Source organism: Phascolarctos cinereus, unplaced genomic scaffold (genome assembly GCF_003287225.1).
Source record: "Phascolarctos cinereus isolate Bilbo 61053 unplaced genomic scaffold, phaCin_HiC Scaffold_9;HRSCAF=440, whole genome shotgun sequence".
Lineage (NCBI taxonomy): Eukaryota > Metazoa > Chordata > Mammalia > Diprotodontia > Phascolarctidae > Phascolarctos > Phascolarctos cinereus.
This window is the reverse complement of record NW_027556402.1, coordinates 158,802,458-158,827,441: the sequence shown is the minus strand read 5'-3', so window position 1 is coordinate 158,827,441 and position 24,984 is coordinate 158,802,458. Positions and strand designations below refer to the sequence as shown.

The following is a 24,984-nucleotide window of genomic DNA, read 5'->3' as shown; positions in this document are numbered from 1 at the left end:
TGACCAAGAATCTCCACATAACCTAACCGGCCTACCTGCTGTACGTGACTTTCTGTTTCTCATCCATCCATCCCTTTGTGCCATGCCTAGAATTTATTTGTCATCCACTTGGTTTTTTTCCTAGTCAAAATTACTAGACCAAACTCTTTTGACTGTGTATAGATCTTATTTTAGAAGGTTCTGCAATGTTTTGGGGCCTTAGTAGATTACAATTAATATAATTAGAAAGTAAAGTTTTTTTAAAAATCAATTTTCTTGATTATATTTGTTTTTACATCACCTAGATTTCCCCTTAAATCTGTCCTCTACCCCACTCCCTTATACTCCCAAAATAATTTGTTTAAATAAAGAGAAGGAAGTAGAGAAAAAGTTCTATAAAATTGATAGACACTTCCTAAAAAATCTGACATTACATGCAGTGCTTCACAGCTATAGTACCTGAGCTTTACAGAGGAGCAGGAAGGAGGAGGTATCTTCTCATAGGTCAAGTGTGTTTTTCATAATTTATCAACTTTCAGTTTCAGTTGTGTGTGTGTGTGTGTGTGTGTGTGTGTGTGTGTGTGTGTGTGTGTTGGTTCTTTCCATTTCCATCAATTTGCTCATCATGCACATTATTTTCTTGTCTCTGCTTACTTCACTTTGCATCAGTTCACATAAATCTTTCAATAGTTCTCTCATCATGCTTGTTTTTTTCTTCCAGCACAATAGTATTCCATTACATTTATGTACCACGATTTGTTTAGCCATAGATTATAAACTGCTTGTGGGCTTCTCTGATCCATTCCTTACCTCCTAATTTATAGTAGGTATTCAACAAATACTGGTTTACTGTTTTATTATGCATGTAAATTAAAATCTCTTCCTGGTGGACTCTCCAGGTATTTCACCTCCATCTGCATTTTTATGGAAACTCAGAGTAACTCCCCAAGAGCAGCATAAATTAACTTAGAGAATCTTAGGCATTCCAATGTCATAAAATTCGTTCTCCCACTTTCCCTTGAAAAACATCCTTAAGCAGTTGGCCATTTATTATCAGTTTGAGCGCTTCCAGCTATGAGAAGCTCACCTTTTAATTCGACCACATATTTCCTTGGTGGCTAGCTTTAGCTATGTTTGGGTTTCTCCTAGACACAACAGCAACATGGTGTATTAAATGTAAATTGATCTCCCTGATAAAGGGGAAGACAGCTCTTTTTGCTCTGACCTATCAGATAAGATAGAGTTCCATGACAGAAGGAAAGGTATGCTTTCAATTAAAGGAATGATGGTTCATGAGCATTTATAACGGGAAGCCAGTGGAGTGATAGAGTCTTTAGGAAGATGGAGATGGTCAGTAGTGCCAAAAGCTGTAGAGAGGTCAAGTAGAATAAAGCCTGAGGCATGACCATTGTATTTAGCAATAAAGGATTATTGGTAATTTTGGAGATCCTAGTTGTAGTAGAGCAGTGGGGTTAAAAGCCAGGTTGATTACCTTGAAGACAATAGTTATTTCATTTTTGTCTTTGTATCCTGAGCGCTTAACACAGTGTCTGGCGCAAAATAAGCGCTCACTGTGTTTGTTAAATCGTCATTAATTTGAATGATGTTGTTTGAGTCTACCAAAACCCTCAAGTGTTTTTTACAGGACCTTCAGTCTTGCTTTGACTCCTCTGTCATGCATTTTTGTGGTTGATTTTTTGAATAGAGGTGTAGGATTTAAAGTTTATCCTTATTTCATCATATTTAGTTTGGCCCAATTAACTATCCTTGAAGAAAGACAAAGATGATGTTAAGGTGGAAGTTGCAAAGAGAGGTGCATTAAGACCTGATATAAGGAGAAACATTCTAACAAATAGAGATGGGTTGCCCTTTGCTGGAGGTTTTCAGGCAGAAGCTATATGGCTACATTTTGTGGATGGCATAGAAGATATTGTGTCATCCAGTGTGTTTGCTATCTACCCCCTTCCTTGCTTCCTGACCTTCATGTCACCTGCAGGCATACCATGGTTGATGCTTTCATCCAAGACATTCATAAAAGTGTTGAAGAACACAGTGCCAGGCCATTGGGACACTCCATTATAGACCTTCTCAGAAGTTGACACTAACCTATTAATAATATACCGTGACCCACTCTTGAGGTCTGGCTATTCATCCAGGTCTAAATCCTCCTAAGAGTACTGTAGTCTTAACACATATCTCTTTATTTTCTCAAGAAGGGTTTTCATTTTCTCTCTCTCCTTATCTACTGGCTCCTTCCTTGCTACCAACAAACATGTCTGGCTCTCCACCATCCTTAGAAAGCCTTCATATAATCCTTCCAGTTGTCACCTTATAGCTTTTTCCCTTTCACAACCAAGCTCCTCAAACAGGTGCTCAGCACTCATTGGCTTCAGCCTGCCCACCTCCCACAGTGCCTTACATTTTTTTTTCTGACCCTACCACTGACCAACACTGCTATCTCTCTGGGTTTTCAGAGCACTGCTCTCTCTGACCAGTTCTCATTCTTCTTTGCAAGTTCATTATCCATGGCTTTCCCTAGAGGTATTGGTATACTGCAGGGCTCTATCTTGGGCTTTCCAACATCCTTGAAATCTTTAACACAATAGCCAGTTAACAAAGGAGAGGTGGTTTAGAGAATGTCATTAGACGTATTAGACCTATAGACATAGTCAAATAGACATAACGGTCAGAAAAGGAAGAGGGTCAGACATATAGTGAGAATGAAGTTGGGTGAATTCCTTGCAGAGGATTTTTGGGAGGGCATAGGTAAGAGTCCTGCAGGATGAGAAAGCATGAATGGACCGTGCACCTTTGGAAGGAATATGCTCATGTTAATGAATTCGCAGATCTTTTGAAATATGCTGATGAATGACAAGATTTTGGAGTGCTTTCACTGAGCCTTTGAGGGATGTGGATTTCCCCTGTCCCTTGTGAACTAAGAACTTTGTTGTTAAAGACATGGGCATTTGGAGTGGAAAGCAATCAGATTCACTGTAAAGAAAAAGAGATGCTAAAAATTTGAAACATAGAGAATTTTCTTCCTCTCACTGTGTCCCTCTCTCCATCTGTTGGCCTTGCGTTTTCTCTCTGGGCTTCTTCTGGAATATCTCTCTGTCCTGGATCCTGCTTGCTGGCAGCGACTCCATCTCCAGTGATGCTGAAGGAACCCTTTGGAGTTCACTTATTCCAAAAGGAAATCATGGCAGCAAGTGGGCAACAATAGGGAACAAACTGAAAAAATTCTTCAGGTCCAGTATCTCTTGGCTTCTGGCAGTCAAGTAAAACAGAGAAACCAAAAAACAGGGAAGCTCATAGGAGTCTTCTGTAGGACCAGCTCTGCCAAAAGTGTGTTGTTTTCGTTTGTTGTGTTGCCTTAAGTGGTTAAGGATGAAAATAGAGCAGACATGACCCGAGAAAAGTTGGGAATGATATAATTGACCTATTGATATGATGTGGTGATTTGTTGATGGCGTTCAACAGTTGTCGATTTTCTAGAGTACATTTTGATTAAATTTTGATTGAACTGATCCTCAAGATGTGTGTGTGTGTGTATGTATGTCTATGTAGAAAGAGAATTTTTTTTTGCATTTTGTCCTTTCCTTTATCGTGAGATGAGTAGTAGAAAGAATTCAGTTGGAAATAAGAGGAGACATGGGTTCAATTACTGCTTCAGACAATTATGTGACAGTGATATGACTTCACCCCTCTGTGCCTCAGTTTACTCATTTGTAAAATAGAGAAAATGATGCCTATGCTTAGAGTACTTAACTCTTGGGGTTGTTGTGAGGATCAGGTGAAATAATGTAGGTAAAGTGCTTTGTAAACCTTCAAGTGCCACAAATCATGTTGTTTTCCTGTGCTTTAGCAATATAACCCATCTCCAAATTTTGTGTCCCTTTTTCCTTTTACTCTTCACATTCTTTTACTTCTGTTGTGTTCCTTTCCTTTATTTGTCATCATTTATGCTAATGTATAAGTCATGGGGGAAAAAATTATGAACTAGCACCACAACCTAGAAGGCAGTGACTACTCTTTTTTCCCCTCAAGTTCCACAAGCCCCTGTGGTATTATTAGCTGCTATTCGAAGGGAATCATAAGGCCTCTTCCCCACTGACACTCTTGATAAGAAGCAGAAATAAAGCCAGGAGCCCCAAAATTAGAGCAAAAAAGAAACCCACCCTGCCTTTTCTTGCTCTATTTCCCATCTTGTGGCTGGAAGCTTAATACTCTGTTCCCTTCTTTGCACTTTTCCCATTCCTCCTCCACATTCCCCAGAACCTCCTCCAGTGGTACGTTGTACTCAAAGAGTCAGACAGGTGTTGAGAGGCTTCCTGTGTGGCCAGGAAAACCACACAGATGGGCTTGTACCAGCTGGAAGTTTCTGGGTGGTCATCGAGGGCAGCCATGGCCCCATTTCATCAAAATAATTCATTATAGATCACAAAGCCTTAAGAAACTATGGCCTGATCTGGACCTGGAAGGAGAAAGAACTCGACTCCCAGTGCCAGATACAAATGTTTGTAAAAGCTGTACTGGACCCTCCTCACCCTCCAGCTGCCACCTAGAAGCCCAGGAACAGCTGTGCATCTAAGCACTTCTAAAAAGATCACTCATTCCAACAGGAAGGGGCAAATGTATCTTGTCAAGTGAAGGACCCAAGGTTTTCCTTGACATAGTTTCTTCATGTTTCTTCCAGATTAATCATGTTTCTAGCCTGAAAATGAACATTCTTGTCTTTAAAATGGCCTGCATCACAAATAAAGACATTTTAGGCCACATAGAAATGAGGTGGAGATGGATCTGCTGCTATTATCATTTTGGGATCTGTTTATAAAAGAAGAAAACAAAAAGCATAGCTGGGGCTTTGTGAAATGGAAATAGTGTCAATGTTTCTGCATACTTTTTATACCTTTTTTCTTTTAAAATATGGATGTTAGCCATATCAATGCACCAAGTCCAAGAAACTTGAATATGGACAGGATAGTTGTTTAGGAAGCTACCTATCAAGTTAAATATACAGTCTTCAGTAGCTTAGACCTTGGATGGACAGATCCTAACCTGGGCAGTCTGCTACTGGTTTCATCTTGCCAAAGCAGGCAGAATAGCTTTGGGGCTGTTTGTGCCATTGAAAATGGATAGCTCAAAAAAAAAATGAAATGAATAGCTCATTATCTTTCAATACTGAAAATCTGGAACTGGGTAGGTTCAACTGGAGTGTTAAGGAGCATATGACAGGCTTGACAAATGGAAATGTTGGCTTCATGTCCTCAACTCCAGGTGTCTGGAACTTGTATGAAAAATCTTAGAAAAACCAAGCATGGAACTTATGGGTTATTAGGCAGCTTAGAACTGTGTCACATTTTTTAATGGAATAATTTGAAAGAAAAGACAGCATCCAGTAAAGCTGCTCTGATAGTTTATTGTTACAAACTAGTCAACTGTGTATAGCTCTGAGGCCTTGAATGCTGGACTTGAAGTCAGGAGTCTGGAGTTGAGATCCTGACACTGTTACTTACTACTTGAATGACTTTGAACAAATCACCTAACTTCTGGGGCTCATTTCCTTATTTGTAAAATGAGAGTTTGATGACTTTACATCTGTGATCCCATGAAATTGTTATGCTCTGCCGTGGCTATACGTCCTGTTAAATGTTCAATTCTTCTAGCCTGAGTGTATGATTGTTCTTTCTTCAGCTTTTACTTTGCTGCTTTGATTTGGCATATTAATAGGCCCTCGTTTTTATTCTTCAACCTGTATTCCTTTCTGGTGGCAAAGATTCTGAAACCTGAAATAGGTCATATGGGTCCTTCGACTAAGAGGAAGGAGCCATCCCTTTCACAACACATCTAATGACAGTTCAGAAGTATTGTCTTGGGAATGAAGCTGTCTTTTCAGAATCTAGCGTATATTACCATAGTTTGGTGATATGGATGCTAGAATGTAATGGCATAAACTAGGACAGCAGCAGATTTGGCAGTCAGGAGGTAATGATACAATTAAGTAATAATGATTATAGCCCAAGGTACTTCCTAGGGATTAATGAAGGGATGAAAGGCCTTGGGCCCAGCTGAAAGCCATTAACCTTAGTTGGTGTTCAGTCTACATAAAATGCTCAAGGCTTTGTTGCTGAGACTTTGCAGGCTAAAAGGTAATTTAGATAAATCTGAGGGGGGAAATTGCTTGAGATATGCACATATGTTTGTGTGTGTGTGTGTGTGTGTGTGTGTATGTGGAGAGTGAGACAGAGAGATGCATTTCAGCTCAGGTTTGGGGGCAGAGGAGGGGAATTTGAACCTGTGTTTTCATCAGTGTGGGGGAAATTCCAGAATGTAAATTTCCTCCACCAGTGCTGTTCAGCATTTCCCTTCTAACTTAGGCTTGGGAAGTTGCCCAGGACTCAAAGAAGTTAGTAACTTGCTTAGAGGTTAATTATTTGTTCATGGCCATACGTCTAGAGTATGTCACAGTCAGAGTTTGAACTAAGGTCTTCCTGGATCTGAAGCTGACCATTGTACCACTCAAAAGATTTATACCTGTCTTGGTTTCTTACAGTCATTGTGCACCTGGAAACTTGTATGTGAGTTGATTTTTTTGCAAATATAATCTATATGCACTTGGGAAGTACATTATTTAAAGCATCCTACAGTGAATCCTTTTATATTTCAATTTTTTAATTCAGATGTCATAGTCTTAGACCTCATTGGTCATCTAGTTCACCCCCCCATTTTATTTTTTTTAATATAAATTTATTTATTTTTAGTTTTCAACATTCACTTCCACAAGTTTTCGAGTTTCAAATTTTCACCCCATCTCACCCCTCCCCCACCCCAAGATGGCATGCGTTCTGAATATCCCTTCCCCTAGTCTGTCCTCTCTTCTATCTCTTCCCCCCTTCTCTTATCCCCTTCCCCTTCTATTTTCCTGTAGGGCAGGATAGACTTCTGTACCCCATTTCCTATTTCTTATTTCCCAGTAGCATGTGAAAACATTTTTTTAAACATATGTTTTTAAAACTTTAGGTTTCAAATTTTCTCTCTTCCTCCCTCCCCACCCACCCTCATTGAAAAGGCAAGCAACTCAATATAGGTTGTACATGTGCAGTTATGCAAAACACTTCCATAGTAGACATGTTGTGAAAAACTAACTCTATTTCCCTTAATCCTATCCTGCCCTCCCATTTATTCTATTCTTTCTTTTGACCCTGTCCCTCCTCAGAAGTATTTACTTCTGATTATCCCCTTTCCCAATCTGCCCTCCTCTCTATCATCCCCCTGCTCTCTTGTCCCCTTCTCCCCCTATTTTCCTGTAGGGTAAGACAGATTTCCATACCCAATTGAATGTGTTATTCCCTCCTTAAGCCAAATCCTATGAGAATAAGATTCATTCATTCTCTCACCTTCCCCGTTTCCCCTCCACTGTAAGAGACTTTTCTTTTCTGTTTTTTTTTGTGAGATAATTTACCCCATTCTACCTCTCCCTTTCTTCTTCTCTGAGTATAATCCTCTCTCATCCCTTAATTTATTCTCCAGATATGACCCCTTAATCTTCAACTCACCCTATGCCCGCCCTCTATATATCTATCTATATATACATACATATGATTTTTTTCCCTTCAACTACCCTAATACTGACAAAGGTCTCATGAGTTATAAATATCATCTTTCCATGCAGGAATGTAAACAGTTCAATCTTAATAAGTCTCTTATGATTTCTCTTTCCTGTTTACCTCTTCATGTTCCACTTGAGTCCTGTATTTGAAAGTCAAATTTTCTATTCAGCTCTGGTCTTTTCATCAGAATGCTTGAAAGTCCTCTATTTCACTGAATGACCATTTTTCCCCTGAAGGATTATACTCAGTTTTGCTGGGTAGGTGATTCTTGGTTGTAATCCTATCTCCTTTGCCCTCCTGGAATATTATATTCCATGCCCTGGTCCTTTAATGTAGAAGCTGCTAAATCTTGTGTTATCCTGATTGTGTTTCCACAGTACTTGAATTGTTTCCTTCTGGCAGCTTGTAATATTTTCTCCTTGACCTGGGAACTCTGGAATTTGGCTAATATTCCTAGGAGTTTTCCTTTGGGGATCTCTTTCAGGAGGAGATCTGTGGATTCTTTCAATTTCTATTTTGCCCTCTGGTTCTAAATATCAGGGCAGTTTTCCTTGATAATTTCTTGAAAGATGATGTCTAGGCTCTTTTTTTGATCATGGCTTTCAGATAGTCCAATAATTTTTAAATTCTCTCTCCTGGATCTATTTTCCAGGTCAGTTGTTTTTCCAATGAGATATTCCACATTGTTTTCTAATTTTTCATTCTTTTGGATTTGTTTTACAGTGTCTTGATTTCTCATAAAGTCACTATCTTCCAATTGCTCTATTCTAATTTTTAAGGAAGTATTTTCTTCAGTAAGCTTTTGGACTTCCTTTTCCATTTGGCCAATTTTTCTTTTTAGGGCATTTTCTCCTCATTGGCTTTTTGGACCTCTTTTGCCATTTGGGTTAGGCTATTTTTTAAGGTGTTATTTTCTTCAGTACTTTTCTGGGTCTCCTTTAGCAAGCTGTTGACTTGGTTTTCATGATTTTCTTGCATCACTCTCATTTCTCTTCCCAGTTTTTCCTCTACTTCCCTTACTTGCTTCTCAAAATCCCTTTTGAGCTCTTCCAAGGCCTGGGACTGATTCATATTTTTCTTGGAGGCTTTGGATGTAGGAGCTTTGACTTTACTGTCTTCTTCTGGTTGTGTATTTTGATCTTCTTTTTCACCAAAGTAAGATAATATAGCCTGACTCTTTTTGCGCTGCTTGCTCATGATCCCAGCCAATTACTTGAGTTTTAAACTCTTTTTTAAGGTATGAATCTGCTTCCAATGTGGAGAATGTACTGCCCCAAGCTTCAGGGGTTTATGCATCTGTTTTCAGAGATAATTGTAGGGTTCTGTAAATTTTCAGTTCTTCCAAGGTGGTATGATAATGGGTGAGGTGTTTACTCCTTTCCTGGCCTGTGACCACAAGTACTGCTTTCTGTCCTGTAACTGTGAGGAGGGGGTTCCTCTCCACAGCCACTACCAGCTCCTCCACACCAGCATTCCTCCTCACCCCAGGACTACTGCCCAGAACTGTGACCCAGATCCAAGCATGGGCAAAGCAAGAGATTCCTGCCTCAGCACTGGCAAAGAGATCCCTGCAGTCCCTCTCTGATCAGCCACTGGATTCTGTGTCTGGAAGTGGAAGCAGCTGCGCGTCCCCCCCCCCGCCATGCCCTTGGGGAATGGAGCTGAAACCCCACCTTCCTGTCTCAGCACCGCAGAAACAGACTTTTCCCACTGACCTTCTAAGTTGTCTTTGGCATTGGTGGATTGAGGAGTCTGGAAACCTCCACAGCTGCCCATGATTCAGTCCTCTGAGGCCTGCTCCAGGTTTGCTGTGGCTTGCGCCCCCACACCACGCTGCACTGGGCTCCCAGCCCAGCAAGATACACCTTTCTGATCAATCTTCCAGGTTGTCTTGGGCTAGAAATCTGTTTCACTCTGTCTTTTTGTGGGTTCTGCTGCTTCAGAATTTGTTTAGAGCCATTTTTTATGAGTATTTGGAGGGGTTTGGGGGAGAGCTCAAGCAAGTCACTGCTTTTACTCCGCACCCGCGGCGCGCACCCCCCCATTTTAGAGATGAGGAAACTGAGACCTAGAGAGGTTTGAGTGATTTATCCCACGTTTCACAAGTAGTTAGTGGCAGATATAGGCTTTTAACCTAGACCCCTTGATTCCAAATACACTGAAATAAGTTACCCAAGGTCATCGGTTTTGTGTGGTCTGATTCTTGAACATTGGGTTGTCTTAAAGTGAGGCATACATGAATGTTTTGAAACTATTTAAATAATTTTGTTCTGAGCTGGGATCCATTAGTTGCTTTTTGTTATGTTAAAATAGCAAATTAGATTCTCAGGCATTTAGGTTCCTTGTCCCTGAGGGCATACTTGTTGACTTAAATTAAATTATCTATGGAGGCAAAATTGTCATCTACTGTAAAAATGAAAGACAGCTGTGGTGTGGGGGTAAGATTGGTGGCCTGTGAGTTGGAGGACAGGGTTTTTGTTCCAGCTTACTCTCCTTGGAATAGTAGGCAAATCACTTAACCTCTCTGAGACTCATTTTCCTCATCTGTAAAACAGGGCTAATAATAATCCATACCTACTTTAGAGTTGTGAGGACAAAATAAGATGATGTACGCGAACATTCTTTGAAAACTAAAATACTACACCAGTATCATGTATTTTAGTTCTTTTCTGCAATGTATATATCAGTAAATATTTATATGCCAAACTCAATTTGCTTTATTTATGTAATTTCCCTAATTGAAAACCAGGAAGGAAAGAGTTCATCTCAAGGAGGAGAAAACATAGTTACTGGTATAGGAAGGTGGAATTAAATTCTTCGATATTTTATTTCTTTAAATTCTGAAGTGGCTTCAAAGGGATTAAAACATGTTCTCATTGATGTGACCATATTAAAGTTGTGGCATTCGGGAAAGGATAGCATTGTGGTTGAGTATTTCTGTTTTAATCTTAACTTTACTCTGTAAATTCACTTTCCGAGTAACATACTGGGACCCCTCATAGAAGACCAAGTTTAATTGAAATCTCAAACTACAAATGCATTTAAGCCATCACTTAACTGTTCTAGGAGAGGCCACTACGTTATTATTTTCATGGAAACAATGAAGGGAGGAAAAAAATAGCCTAGGCAGCAGTACACTCAGAGTCTCCTGAGCCCCTTCAGTATTCTCTCTACCAAGTCACACTGTCTTTTAAGAGAGACCAAACAATGAGCAACTGATTCACTTCTGTGCTTTAGGGTTATTTTTCTAATGTGTGGTTTTTTCCATCATTATTACTATTATGGGAAGGAGGACAACTCATGCTTTGTTTCTCATTCACTCATCTATGTGGGTGACATTTGGGTTCTGTGTCCATTTCTGCATTTTTATTTTTTTGGTCCAAGGAGAGTCTTTCAGTAAACACTTCTATCACATAGCTATTTTCCTGATGATGGACTATAATTAAACTTTGACCCAGTAACAGTGTGAATGGGGGCATGGGTCATTTTTTAAAAAACCCATTGTGGTAGCATTTTAGGGGACAGACTTGGAGAGGAAAGAAACTAGCCTGCCTTTTCAGGCTCTAAAAGTATAATTCTACTTGGTAGAGAAATGATTCTTTAGCAAAGTTTGAGAAAGGTTTTGTCTGTTAGATAATTGGTGATGGAAACATGAGCCTATCTCTTATTTGATTGTATGTTGCCTTAAAATTACTCTCTAGTTATTTAATGTATAATTGTGTCTTCTCATAGAGCTTCAGGGTAGCTAACCCAAATGGTTAAGTTCTTCAGGGATAGAAAGCATGGCTGTCTTTAGTATCCCCTATAGGGCCTGGCACAAAGCTATACATGCATTCATTCATTCCACAAACACTTAATGAAGGTGTCAAATTTGTGTTCACAAGTGTGGCACTGGGTGGGGAGGTGGGGTGGGGGAGGATGAAAGGGAGGGGAAAGTTGGAGGTGGAGGTGGGAAGAGAGGAGAAAGTGGTGGTGAGGGGAGATCCAAAGCTTAAATAAAGCATAATGCCTATCCTCTTGGAATAGTTATGCAGTAGGTGCTTCGTAAATGCTGGTTCAAAGAAGTCACGTGTGGTTCCCAGTCTGACTCCATTTCTGTATGCAACAGGTGTTTGAGATGGACATCTCCAAGCAGTTACAAGCTTATGAAGTTGAATACCATGTGCTGCAGGATGAGCTCATTGATTCATCTCCACTCAGTGACAACCAAAGAATGGATAAGTTAGAAAAGACTAACAGCAGCTTGCGTAAACAGAATCTTGACCTCTTAGAAGAACTGCAGGTAAGAGGAGGCAAAGCTTTCTGCCCAAAGAGCCCATGATTGTTCACCCTTGTCTGTGGAGCAAGTGATTTGTGTAACAGTCTATGCAGCATTAAGGTTGGTTGGCCCTCTGCTCTGTGCTCAGGCCAGAGTGTCCCCAAACTTGGCACTTTCCACAGTTACCCTTCCCAGAATCATGCAGAGATAAACCAAGCCTTAGAAGGGATATCCCACTGAAGAGGTACTTGCTAGCAGATTCTGAGAACCACACCAAAGCAACCTGGGAGAAAACATCAGCTTCTTGAGAGACACAGAATGGAGCCAATCCACTCAGCCAGGTGTAAATCTCATAGCTCTTCATTCTTAGGTGCAGCTAAAGAAGATACAAAAGGTTTGGTTGACTGCATAATAGGTACTTACTAAATATTTCTGATTTAATTGGGACATATATTGATCCTTAGGATTTTAGAAGCTTCCATTCTAATCACATACCATTGGCCATGACACATAAAGGTAAACACAAATAAAAATTGAAAATGTTTGAGAGTTTTTTCTCCTTGGACCTCACATAGTACTTTATCTTGTACCTATCTGATGCACTTATCATGTGTAATTGTTATATGCTTCATAGTTACCTGTACATGTGCCTTATCCTTCATACTAATCTGTAAACTGCATAAGTATTGGAACTGTTTTATCAAAATTCCTTGCAGAGTGTTCTGCACACAGTTGATACTTAATAAATGTTTTTTTTTTTAATTGAATATACATTTTGGAAAGAGTCTAGTATATTGGCATAGAATTGTAGTCATAGCTCTGCTATGACTTGTTCTGTGCTTTTGGACAAAGCACTTAATCTCTCAGTTTCTTCTTCTGTAAAATGAGGGTGATAGTGCCATCCTAGTTACCTTTCAGGATTCTTGTGAAGATCAAATAAGATAATGTCTGTAAAAACACAAGGAAGAAGTATAAAATTCTGTGCAAATGTTTGGAGGTATTAATATTATATAAAGGGTTTTCAACATCAGTGAAAACCTTTTTATGGGAAAAACATCTTTATCTTTAGTCCACTGGGAGACATTTTTCATAATTTGACAGTGTATATGAAATAAATTAGTAGTCTTATTCAAGATCTTTATAATTCCAATCATAACAGTTAGTCTTTTGGCTGATACTTATTTATCAGTGATAACAGAGGACCTGATGTTGCAGTTGTCTCAAAAAATTAAAAAAACAAATGTACTGTGAAGACCACCCCTTTCAAGCAAAGTTCAAATACTGGCCATATCTATACCAGTTGGTGGTTTTGGGGGGGTTTTTTGGGTGGAAGATCAAGGACAAATTTAAAAATATTTCTTAGGGCACATTCTAAGACAAATTCCTTTAATTCATCTATTTTTGAAACATTGAGCTATTATGACTGCATAGAAACTCCTATAAATACTTAGGGCTGCTGAAGTATCATCAGAGCTCCTGGACTCTAGTGATAAAGTCCTATTCCCTCATGGGGAATTTAGGATCAAGAGTAGGAGCTAGCCTGTGAGTCTGTGTGCATTTAGGGTGGCAGTATCAGATGAACCCAAAACAAACATTTATTTTGCTACGGTATGGTATCATGGACCCATTTTTAACAAAACAAACATCTAGAACTGAAATAAGCATTTCGGCTCCTAGGTTAGTTTTATTTGGCAAAGTTTCCTGTGGCCAGGGTGTCAGGTAAATGTTGGTAATCCTTCTGTGAGGGTGGCAATTCGGAAAAGCTCAGATTGGCACCTTTCGCAGGAAAGACTTAGACACTAAGTCGTGAGCAGGGACAACAGCATTTTTCTGTAGTGTTTTGGGTTTTTTTTTTTTAGCTAACTAGAGAAAGCACACCTATGTATGCATTGTTAGTTAGTGTGAAGTCTAGTTAATATCCATGTAAGCCATAGAACCTTAGAGCTAAAAGAAAGCCATCAGCAATAAGCATTTATTAAGCTCCTACTGTGTGCCCAGCACTGGGCTAAGTACTGGACATTGTCTTGTCCAAAACCCTGATTTTGTAGAGGGAGACACTGAGGTGCAAAAAGATACTGCTGCTTCATGGCAGACCTGGAACTAGACACCTAGTCTCTTGACCAGTACTCTCTGTTTCTTCATATATGTGTGTGTATATTGTACTCTCAGTCAATTAGCAAGCATTTATGAAGTATCCACTTTATGTCAGGCACTGAGATACAGTGAGAAAAAAGACAGTGCCTTTCCTGAAGGATTGATTATTGGGGTAAACATGTACACACACATCAGGGAATGGGAAGCGCTAGAAGCTGGGGGGATCAGGAAAGAAACCTTTTGTAGGAAGTGGCCCTTGGGTTTCGTTTTGAAAGTCACCAGAGATTCCAAGAGGCAGAGGTGAAGAGGGAGTAAATTCCAGGCATGGGAAACAGCTTGTGTGCAAAGCACTGAGAGAGAAGATGGAATGTGATATGGGAGAAACCGGAAGAACTCCCTGTTGACTGTACTGTGCAAAGCACAAAAGGGAGTAATGGCTTTCAGTGACAAATACGGACTGGAAGAAATAGGGAAGCAGTGCTGTTTATTGAGTAAGGTTGTGAACAGGGCACTGCTATGCTTTAGGAATATCGTGTTTGGCACGCAGGATGGGGAAGGGCTCAGAGATGGGGAGAACTTGGGAGAGGCTGTTGCAATAGCCCAGGCAAGAGGTGATTAAGCTCTTAAAGGATCGTGTGTTCCATTTCTTTTACAATCTTCATAATGGCTAATACAGTAGGTATTCAGTAAGAATTTAAGTAGTTTATTTGCTGCATTTTTATCCATCCGTGTAATGGATGGCTGTTTATTTTCTAAAGCTAGTTTTAGAATGTAAATTACTAGGGCCAGAGATTTTATCATTTCTCTTGGTTTTTATAGTACCATATATGAGGCCATTTTTTTTAGTAGGTACTGTTAATGATGTTGATTTGGCCATTGAGACACTTCAATTTATCCTATTGGTCAGCCAGCAAGTAATTACTAAGAGCCCACTGTGTGCCTAACACTGCTAGGTAGGCCTTCCAGAGAAGCATGAGATAGGTATCGTGGTCCCTATCCTCAACTAGCATAGTCTGAAAAAATAAGACGTACATGCCCAACAAGACATGGTACAATTAATTGCTGAATTGTGCACAGCAAATTGTAAGTGCTCTAATGAACTCAGAGATGTGTCATTGTGGGCTGGAATCGTGGAAAGTCTTTAAAGAATGAGTCAGGTGTCAACATATTACAGTGTGTTGGGTTTGGTTTTTTTTAACCACATGCCAAACATAAGCAACCTCTGCCTGATAACATCACTATTAATGCTTGGGGTGAATGGGAAAACGATACTAGGTGGTAGGGAAAAGGCGGAACCACTCAGCTTTTATTTGGCCTTGATTTTCTCTTCCAAGGAGACTAGAAAGGGCAAAACAAAAAAACGGCTAATAAGTAGATGAAACCCAAGTTAAAGAAGAATATAATAACAGGTAATTTACCTAGATGCTCTTGGGCAATTCAAATCACTAGTCCCAAACAAACCACAATCCAGAGCATGAAAGGAATTGTTGGGTGTGTTTGCTGAGCCAGTTATCAAATTTCAAACCTTTGAAACATTATGAGGAGCAGGGTAGGTGCAGTGGGAAAGTGCAGACGGTAGGCCAGAGAATTTGACTTGGATACCCAGCAAAATTCTAAAAAGTGTTATGAAAGGAATGGTTAGTGAGCATATAGAAAGGAAGCAGTAACCCAAAAGAGCCAGTATGACTTCATCAAAAATAGATTATGCCATATTCACCTTGTTTCCTCCTTTGATAGACTTATTAAGTCAGGGGAATACTGTAGAAATAATTGACTTAGATTTTAGCTGAGAATTTAGAATAGTCCCTCATCCTATATGTGTAGGAAAAAATGTAGAGATGTGGGTTAGCTTAACAAGCACATAGACACATTGATTTGGAGCTGGTTGAATAATCCCACCCAATAGCTTAATATCAGTCTGAAAGAAAGTCTCCAGTGTCATGCCCTTGTCCTTGGGACTTGTCCTAGGCCATGTGTGTGCTATTTAGTATGTTCATCAAAGACTTCAGTAAGACCTTAGTTGATGTTGGAGGCATGGCTCTAACACCAGCATCCTCTAAGTTCAGGTTTGATGTTGGGATAAACTGAGGCATTCACAAGTCATTGACCATTTAACGTAAGGAGGTTTCCTTTGCCTTAACACAGCAAGGATACCCACTGTCAACCAGACCAAACCGGCCTCTTACCTGTAGGTCTCCAGAGCCAAACAGAGCAGGCTGGAGACAGGAGAGTCAGGAATCAAACAGGAGTTTAATATCAAAGTGAAGGCAACAGCTTACAAGCAAGGGGGAGATTTACACACAGGTGCTAGGGCTCCACCCCTAGTGGGGGGGACCCAAGGCATTGGGGAGATCTCAAAACTTATACCAGTGGTTGTGCAGTGAGCTGTAGCCCTGGCAATGAGGGGTAACAGTGAAATGTGACAAGTTTGATTGATAGTAGGACATCATGACCAGAACGTGTCTGAGCTCAGTGGACACCTGGTGCTGGTCAATGCAATACAATAATTATGTGATTTTGCCAGATGAGATCATCCAAAGGATTGTTGTTATGTCAAGCTCAGGGCACAGTCTGCTTCTTGGGCCTCAGCTCTAGAAAACAGGGTACAGTGGTACTTAGCTTTTCTGGAAGTGATCCCCCTTGTCTCCGTCTGGATGGAAATGTGTCTGGTGAAAAGGACAGGGGAAAGTAACTTTCATGGTCTTGGGCACCCACCAGTGTGCTGGGACTTTTTTATGCCCCTAGATGACCAGGAAACTGTGTTAGGGAAACCACGGCCAGTCAGGTCCTAGGGGCAACTTTGCCTTCTTTAAGATAGAGTTTCTCCCTGTTGGGGGTGGGAAGAATGTGTGTCAGGGAGATGCTGGCCCTCTCATAAGATGCCATGCTTATCAAAAAGGTGTGTGGCTCAGTACTCACAGATCAAGAGCACACATAGCAAAGTCAGAATCCAAAAAGATCCTCAGGCTAGAACAGTGAGCCAAACTTGATGTGGTAAAATTTAACAGTAAATTTAAACACATAGGATCACAGGTTTAGAGGTGAAAGGGGGCCTTAACTAAATCCAATCACCTCATTTTATATATGAGAAACTGAAAGTCTAGAAAGCTTGATTGACTTTTTAAAAATTAATTATTTTATTGAAAATGTTAAACATTAATCAGTACAACCATCTAAACTTTAGTAACCACCTACAGTTAATTTAATGAGTTGTGTTTCCAGTATTACTTAGGAGCAGTTTCGCTTGTCCAGGGCTAAAGAGAAGTAGGTCTGCCATGTAGAATGAAGGCTTAAAGTTCTAGATTGATTTTTGAAGAAGTAGAGACATGTTTGACTTAACCTGACAATCTCAACAGCACAAAACATACCTGGGAACCAAGAATAGGTGAAAAAGTTTTCTGAATAGTTGTTTAGAAAATCCTGGGTATTTTACTTGTAGGAAAAGCCCCTCAGTCCTCATTTCAAACATATTTTTAAAAAATTGTTAATTTTTTTATTCTGAACGTAACACCAAATAAAACAGTTAATATACAGAGTAGAACAGAAAAACATGGTATATGAGACTGTGAGTCTGTTATTCAGTTTGCTCTTTCTTGTAAGTAGATAATAAACTTAACATCTTTTTCAGAGCTGTGTTGACTTCTCTTTGTTTCCTTCTAGTCTACTTTTTGTTCTTTTCCGTGTATTTAAAAAAATGTTTCTGTATCCTTTTCTTTTTCTTTTCTTTCTTTTCTAAGTAGCTCTTTTGATCACCTCCCCATTCCTTTTCCTCACTCATTCTCAAATTGGGGGGAAAAAATTGTAACAAATACACATAATAAAATAAATTCTCATGAAAATGTCTACCTCATTTTGCATCTTGGGGCCATCACCTCTCTGAAGAGCAGGAGAATGCTTCATCATCCATCTTCTGAAATCATTGTTGGTCATTTCATTGATTAGAGTTCTTTTCAAGCTTTTCATTTAAAATGCTGTTATTGTATAAGTATATATTTTTCTTTCAATTGACCTTAATTATTTAACTAATCTTAGCTTCAGTTTCCTCATTTGTAAAAAGGGAATAATTCTTCCTGCCTTTCCTACTTGCCTCTCAGTATTGCTATGAGACCTTTTACAAATTCCCTTCAAACCCTTGCCCCTCAAATTACCTTTCAGCCTTATATTCACTTTGTACATACTGTATATGCTCTTTTCTTCAATAGAACATAAGCTCTTTTAGGGCAGACACTATTTTCATTATTGTCTGTGTGTGCTCAGTGGCTAACACAGTGCCTGGCACGTAGGAGTCAATAAATGTTTATTGAGTGATGATCAAATACGACAATGTGTAATAAGAAGAATGTTGATGTTTCCTTCTATGAGACAAACGGCATCTTAATAACTAACCTAGGGAGATAAGTCAGAGAAAGAAAATTATAACTCCCTCTCTCTAATGAGTATTGATACAAAAATATTAAATTAAATATGAACTTAGAGGTTAACATAGGATATTAAAAAGAATATATATTCTGACCAACTTTTATTTATGTTAGGATCACAGGATTAGGTCAATATTAGGAAAACTGTAAGCATAATAGACTATAGTAGTAACAAAAAAATTAAAGTTATACAGTTTTATCAATAGTTCAACAAAGAAGCTTCATCATTTTTATATTAAAAATACCAGAAAGCAGAATAATAAGCGGTCCTTTTGTTAATAGGTTAAACAGTATCTAAAACCAGGAGTTACCATTATCTGTAATTGGAAATCATTAGAGGCCTTTATGGTAAGATCAGAGGTAGAACAATTTATATCCAGTGTCCCCGTTCTAGAAAGTCTCTCTATAACAAGACAAGAAAAATAAATTATGCAAATAAGTCCAGGCAAAGAAGAAGCAGAATTGTGCTTTTGCAGATTATTATAGTTTAGAAAACTCTAGAGATTCAAATAAAAATTAATGGAAATAACTTCAGTAACAAAGCAGAACATAAAATAAACTCACAAATATTGTTAGCCTTTCTGTACATTATCAGTAAAACCTAACAGAAAGTGGGGGGGATTAATTGAAATTTACTACAGATTGTATAAAAAAATCTGGGAGTCCGCTTGCTAAGACACATATGGGAATTATATTAATACAATTACAAAACATTACAGAAGTAAAGGAAGATTTAATAACTGGAGAGGAATTAATTGCTTATGGCTGAAATGTTCTGATATAACTGAAATGATTCTATTAACTAAATTAATTTACAGATTCGGTAACATACCAAGCTGCCAAAGAATTGCTTTATAGAACTAGACCAAACCATAACAGAATTAGTCTAGAAGAACAAAATTTCAAGAATCTCAAAGGATGTAATGGGGGGAAAGTGGGAAGGAAGGGGGTCTAGCAACATCAGATCTCAAAGTATACTACAAAACTCTTAAGTATAAATCATTTGGTACTTCTTAGAAAAAGATAAGTTGATAAGTGGAACAGATTAGGTACAGATCCAGAAGCAATTAAACCATAGCAGCATAGTGTTTAATAAACTGAAGGACACCAACTACTGAGATAAGTTTGACAAAAATAACTGGAAAATATGACTGCAGTCTGGCAGAAATTAGGCTTAGATCAAAGCTCGCATGATATGCCACAATAAATTCCAAATAATTACATGACCTAGATGTACAGGTTCATAAAATAAACAGATTTGAGGAGAATACAAGGAGATAGCTTTCACACCATGAAATTGAAAGAAAAAGCAAACTTTTGTATAAATAAATAATGCAGTTAGACTTAGGAGGAAAACAATTAACTTGAAAATACTTTGCATCATAGTTCTCTGATAAAGGTCTAATAGCCAAGATATATAGGGCATTGATACAAATATGTATGAACAAGAGCCATTCCCCAACAGATAAATAACCAAAGGGTGTGAAGAAGCAGTTCTCAAGGGAAGAAATTCAAGCAGTCAATAACCATATAAAAAACTAGTAACAGCAAATTAAAACAAATTATGTTCTATCCCGTACCCTTAAGTTTGGTAAAACGACAGAAAAGGAAAATGGCAGTTGTTGGAGAGGATATGAAAAGACAGACACACTAATGCACTGTTGCGCGGGCTTTTAAGTGGTCTATCTATTCTGAAAAGTGGTTTGGGACCTTACCCAAACAGTCAGTCACCAAATTCTTCATACCTTTTAACCCAATGATGCTACTACTAGGCATCTACATCAAAGACATAGACGAAGGATACAAATGTACCAAAAATATTTTTAATGGGTACAGAGTTGGAAACCAAGTTAGTGACCATCAGTTGGGAAAAGGCTGAAGAAATTATGGCATATAAATGTAAGCAGTATATTATCATCCAAGAGAAATCGGGGAGCACTTGTATGAACTAATGCAAAGTGAAGTGAATAGAACCAGGAGAGTGACCATTCAAAACTCCATAAGTCTGGTGATGAAACATGCCTCCCTCTTCTTGTGTGCAGACTGAGATGTACATTTTCAGACATCGCCAATGCAGCACAAATTTGTTTTGCTTCACTGACCAAGGCCTTTATTTGGGAGGGGAAGATGTAGTAAATGTGATTTTTAAAAATTAAAAGATGGGGCAGCTAGGTGGCGTAATGGACAGAGCACCGGCCCTAAAGTCAGGAGGACCTGAGTTCAGATCTGGCCTCAGACCAAACACTTGACACTTACTAGCTATGTGACCCTAGACAAATCACTTAACCCCAATTGCCTTAAAAAAATTAAAAGATATTAAAAAATAAAAGACTTTAATAAGACATTTTTCAAATACACAGACGAGAACAGGGAGGGATGTGTTCATAAGGGGACCTAGATATAAGCAGGGCCATGATGGTACCATGTTAAATTGAATTTATGTTTTCTAGAATTGTACTAGATTCATGGTTTCACATATATTTGAATATAGAAATGAATATATTTGAATATATAGAAATATATATGTAGAGAGAATATACATAGAATATTTATGGAAACAAACATAAATTTAATATATGAACCTGTTTTCTGATGTTTGTATGTATAGAAATGAATGTATTTGATTATTTTCTAGTTTACAATACTTATTTTTTAAAATAGTAATGCTAATGTGATAACTGAAAATCAGTAGGAGGATGGGATCAGGGAGGGGGGAATAACCATATCAAAGCCAGCAGCCAGAATTTGCTCAGCATAGAGGCTTCAGCACAATGTGATAAGTTATCATGGTCCTAAATGATCCAGCAAAAGGTTATTTCAGAAGGAATCTGTGATTCTAAGGTAAGGAGATGTGTAACACAATTTAGAAAGTTTTCCATAAAAAATGATTTAGATTGTTTTTATGTGTGTACTTAAAGGAGTAAACTTCATTCCTCTGGAAAATTCATTTAAGTGAAACATCTGATTTCATTACAAAGCCAGTGGATGAAGGGCTACTGTAATTGAGATCCATGGTTGAAAAGCTAGTCGTTTCGGCTGTTGAATGTGTGAATACAAAACCTTCTTCATCTCCATAAATTTAGTAAAACAGAAAGTAGATGACAGGTCTAAAAATAGATAGCTGTTCTTTTTGTGTTGGCAAAGAATTGGAAATTGAGGGGATGCCCATCAATTGGGGAATGGCTGAGCAAGTTGTAGGATATGAATGTAATGGAATACTATTGTGCTATAAGAAATGATGAACAGGCTGACCTCAGAAAAACCTGGAAAGACTTGTATGGTCTGATGCTGAGTGATGTGAGCAGAACCAAGGGAACTGTTGTATACAGCAACAGCCACACTGTGCGATGACTAATATTGATAAGCTTAACCTTTCCCACCAATACAAGGATCTAAGACATCTCCAAAGGCCTCGTGATGGAAAATGCTATCCGCCTCCAAAGAAAGAACTATGGAATTTGAATGCAGATCGAAGCATATCATTTGCTGGTTTTTTTTCTCTTCTGTTGTTTTGTTTCCTCTTTCTGGTGGTTCCTCCTATTGGTTCATAATTCTTACTTACAACATTACTAATCTGAAAATATGTTTAATAAGAATATGTGTGTGTGTGTGTGTGTGTGTGTGTGTGTGTAGCCTATATCAGAATGCACACTGTCTTGGGGAGGGTGGTGAGGAGGAAGGGGGAGAAAAATTTTAAACTTAAAAGCATATGCAAGTGATTGTTGATAAATAAAATAAATTAATTTAAATAAATAAATAAAATAAAAATAGATAGCTGTTAGAGTAACATGTGTTCCGTACGCTACACACACAAACCAGTTTCCTGGTTGGCTAGAGCATCAGCCACTCTCTGTTTCTAGGTACCACAGTGATGTGGCCCTAAGACTTAGGGGACTTAGTTTCCCTGTCCTCTTCCATCAGATGATAAAAGTTCTTTTTCTTAACCTTCCAGGTGGCAAATGGGAAGATCCAAAGCCTTGAAGCCACCATTGAGATTCTCATGGCCAACGAGAACAAGCTGAAACAGACAGCTTTGGCTTTAGAACTGGAAAGATCGGCCCTTCTGCAGACGGTGGAGGAGCTACGGAAGAAAGCAGCTGAGCTGGGGAATGGAGATCCTAGTCTTGCCAAGCCAGAGCTCACAGAAGACAACTAATGGCCTGCTACCCTTAGTGATTGGATGAGCTCCCCCCAAAAAAAGGGACAAGGGAAAAACTACCTAGTCAACATCACCATGAGGGCTTTCGCACCATCTGCACGATTGTCCATGCCTTAGCCAAGTGAGACAGACAAAGGAATTGGATGTGGTAGAGAGAAGCATGTTTCTCAGGGAGGAAACTCTTGCTTTTGTTATCATGGGAAGTCTTGCCTAAAACAAATGCAATTTTTTTAAAAAGTTGGGAGGAGGAGAGATATTCAATTACTTTTTTTTTTTCTTCTTAGTCCCTAAATCTTCTATATCCCCATCCATGCCGTTACTATACTCTAAAGATTTAGATAGCCCTTTGATATGAATAAATGCACTTTTATGTTATATTGTATTCCTGCCTTGTATTTCAGTACCCCCACATGCAAAAGAATATGCAAAATGCTGCGGTTTTTCCAAAATAAGACGGGATGGAGGTGCTTCGTTTGATGGGGATCATGGTAGATCAGCCCCTGGAAGTAGTTTTCTGTGGTCCAACCCTTGGCATCACTCATGGGGTGACTCTTCTCCCGAGCACATGTGGGGCATTGTTCATCCGTGTTGTAAATGACAGACAGCTATTGGAGCTGTCTGAGGTCATTTGTGAAACTCCAGAATCTTAGGTTTAATTGTTAACCTTTCATATTTGGGGGGAGAGGTTGTCTTTTTTTTTTTATAAACATATTTTATTAAAGGGTTTTTGTTGTTGTTGACTGTTAATCCTCTATCCCTTTAGTACTGCTGACCAACCTAGAGGATGATTTTGTTTCGTGGAAATAACATGATTTTAGACTCTACCAGATACTTGTGACTTTGCCAGATGTCTGACATTGACAGCTTTGTGTAGTGGGTTTATCTCCATTTTGTAAAATGTCATTAATTTATTTATGCATGGCTGTACCATGTAATACAGCCTAATGCCCCTGCATTTGTGCCTGTCCCATTCCTTGGAAAACAGTATTCTTAGATATTTTCAGACATAATAGGGAAGTCAATTGCCTTTTAAGTATACCACAATTATTATAATAATAATTTAACATTTACATAGTTCTTCAAATACTTTCCCATATAAGTGTCCTGTTAGTTAACATTATGAGTGTTATTCCCATTTTAAGTATGAGGAAACTGAGACTCAGAAAAGTTCAGTGATTTGCCCATTGTCACAGAACTAGTAATCTTCAGAATCAGGACTTAAATTGAATTCTCCTGACTACAAGTTCAGCGTACTTGCCACCATACTATACTGTCTCCTCTGCCCTGTACTACTTCTCCCCCTTACCCCCATGTAACAAAATAAAATGACATTAGATGTATGTCTTCCTTAAAGTACACCTTTCAACTTAGTCTCTGTGTTGCAAGGGACTCCTTCACATTGCAGAAGTAATTCTCAGGATAAAAATGCCCATGGAAACTTGATTATTTTAATATCACATAGGGTCGCCCAAAGACTCTTATCTAAAAAAAAAAGTTGGGGGGGGGAACAGTGGAAGTTTAAATCACTTCCCTTTTTTGTTTCAATGTATATATAATTTATATTTGGTCCTTACATTTTGAAAGCACAGCACATCTCTCCTATGCCAGAGAGGAGTCCTTCTGACTCTCCTTGGGTCAACTGGGAAAGAACCTTTAGAGAAAAAACCCTGGGATATTAAAAAAGAGTTGCAGGCTTGGACTCACTGTAGATATTGCATACCTGCCATTTCAGTAAGAGACAGAAGTTTTGTTCCTTCTGCTCTCCTCCTCCTGAGAAAACCCAGGAGTTTGTTCCTATTGGGGGCTTCTTTCCCCATCTTTCATTTTATGATCTGAATGTAATATCCAGTCATTTTGATACCCCACTACTCAAATACATTGGCTTTAGGTGAAAGAAACAATAAAACCGTGAACCATTCTAACCAGTGTTCGTGTGTGTTTTTTGGGTTTTTTTTTTTGTGTTGTCTTAATTTGGATTTTTAAGCCCAGGAGCAGAATGCCATAAGAGTTCCTCAGGGGTCAAAGGAGTCTTTCAGAATTAGGAGTGAAAATATTTCAAATATTGCCCTTTCCTGTCTCTCCTCAGCTTGTCCCTTGCCTCTCTGTCTCTCCCCTGCACCCCCCCAAGCTCCCTCCCTACTTGTAATAATTTCTGCAGTGTTTAGATTGGGGTGGAGAAAAGATTAGATGCATCAGTGGATCATAGGAAACACCTGAGGGTGAGCATCATAAACCCCTGAATTTAAAGCATCCACCTGACCCCAAAAGGCAGGGCAGGGAATGTTCGGGTCTCCTACTATAGTTCATTTGTTCAGTCTGCTAAAAAAAAAATTAGAAGCCTGTTATGTTCTGGGGGAAATAAAAGACAAGCTTCCAGTTCCTTGCTTTCCTCATCCGTATCCATGTTTGGGAGTAGAAACCCAAATGTGGGGTTATTTCCTGAATTCCAGTAACAGGTAGCCCTAA

The 24,984-nt window shown here is 38.9% G+C and overlaps 1 protein-coding gene across 11 annotated transcripts in view; it reads left to right on the top strand.

Annotated features, from left to right (window-relative positions):
- TBC1D1 (TBC1 domain family member 1) overlaps positions 1–24,440 on the top strand; it is a 302,344-nt gene extending 277,904 nt beyond the window's left edge. For all 11 annotated transcript variants that reach the window (XM_078148318.1, XM_020991958.2, XM_020991934.2 and 8 more), the window contains 2 exons: positions 11,698–11,871; positions 22,312–24,440. In XM_078148318.1, the coding sequence (XP_078004444.1) occupies positions 11,698–11,871; positions 22,312–22,515 (378 nt within the window). In that variant the 3' untranslated portion in view covers positions 22,516–24,440. The remainder of the gene's footprint in view (positions 1–11,697; positions 11,872–22,311) is intronic.
- Positions 24,441–24,984: the final 544 nt, after the last annotated feature.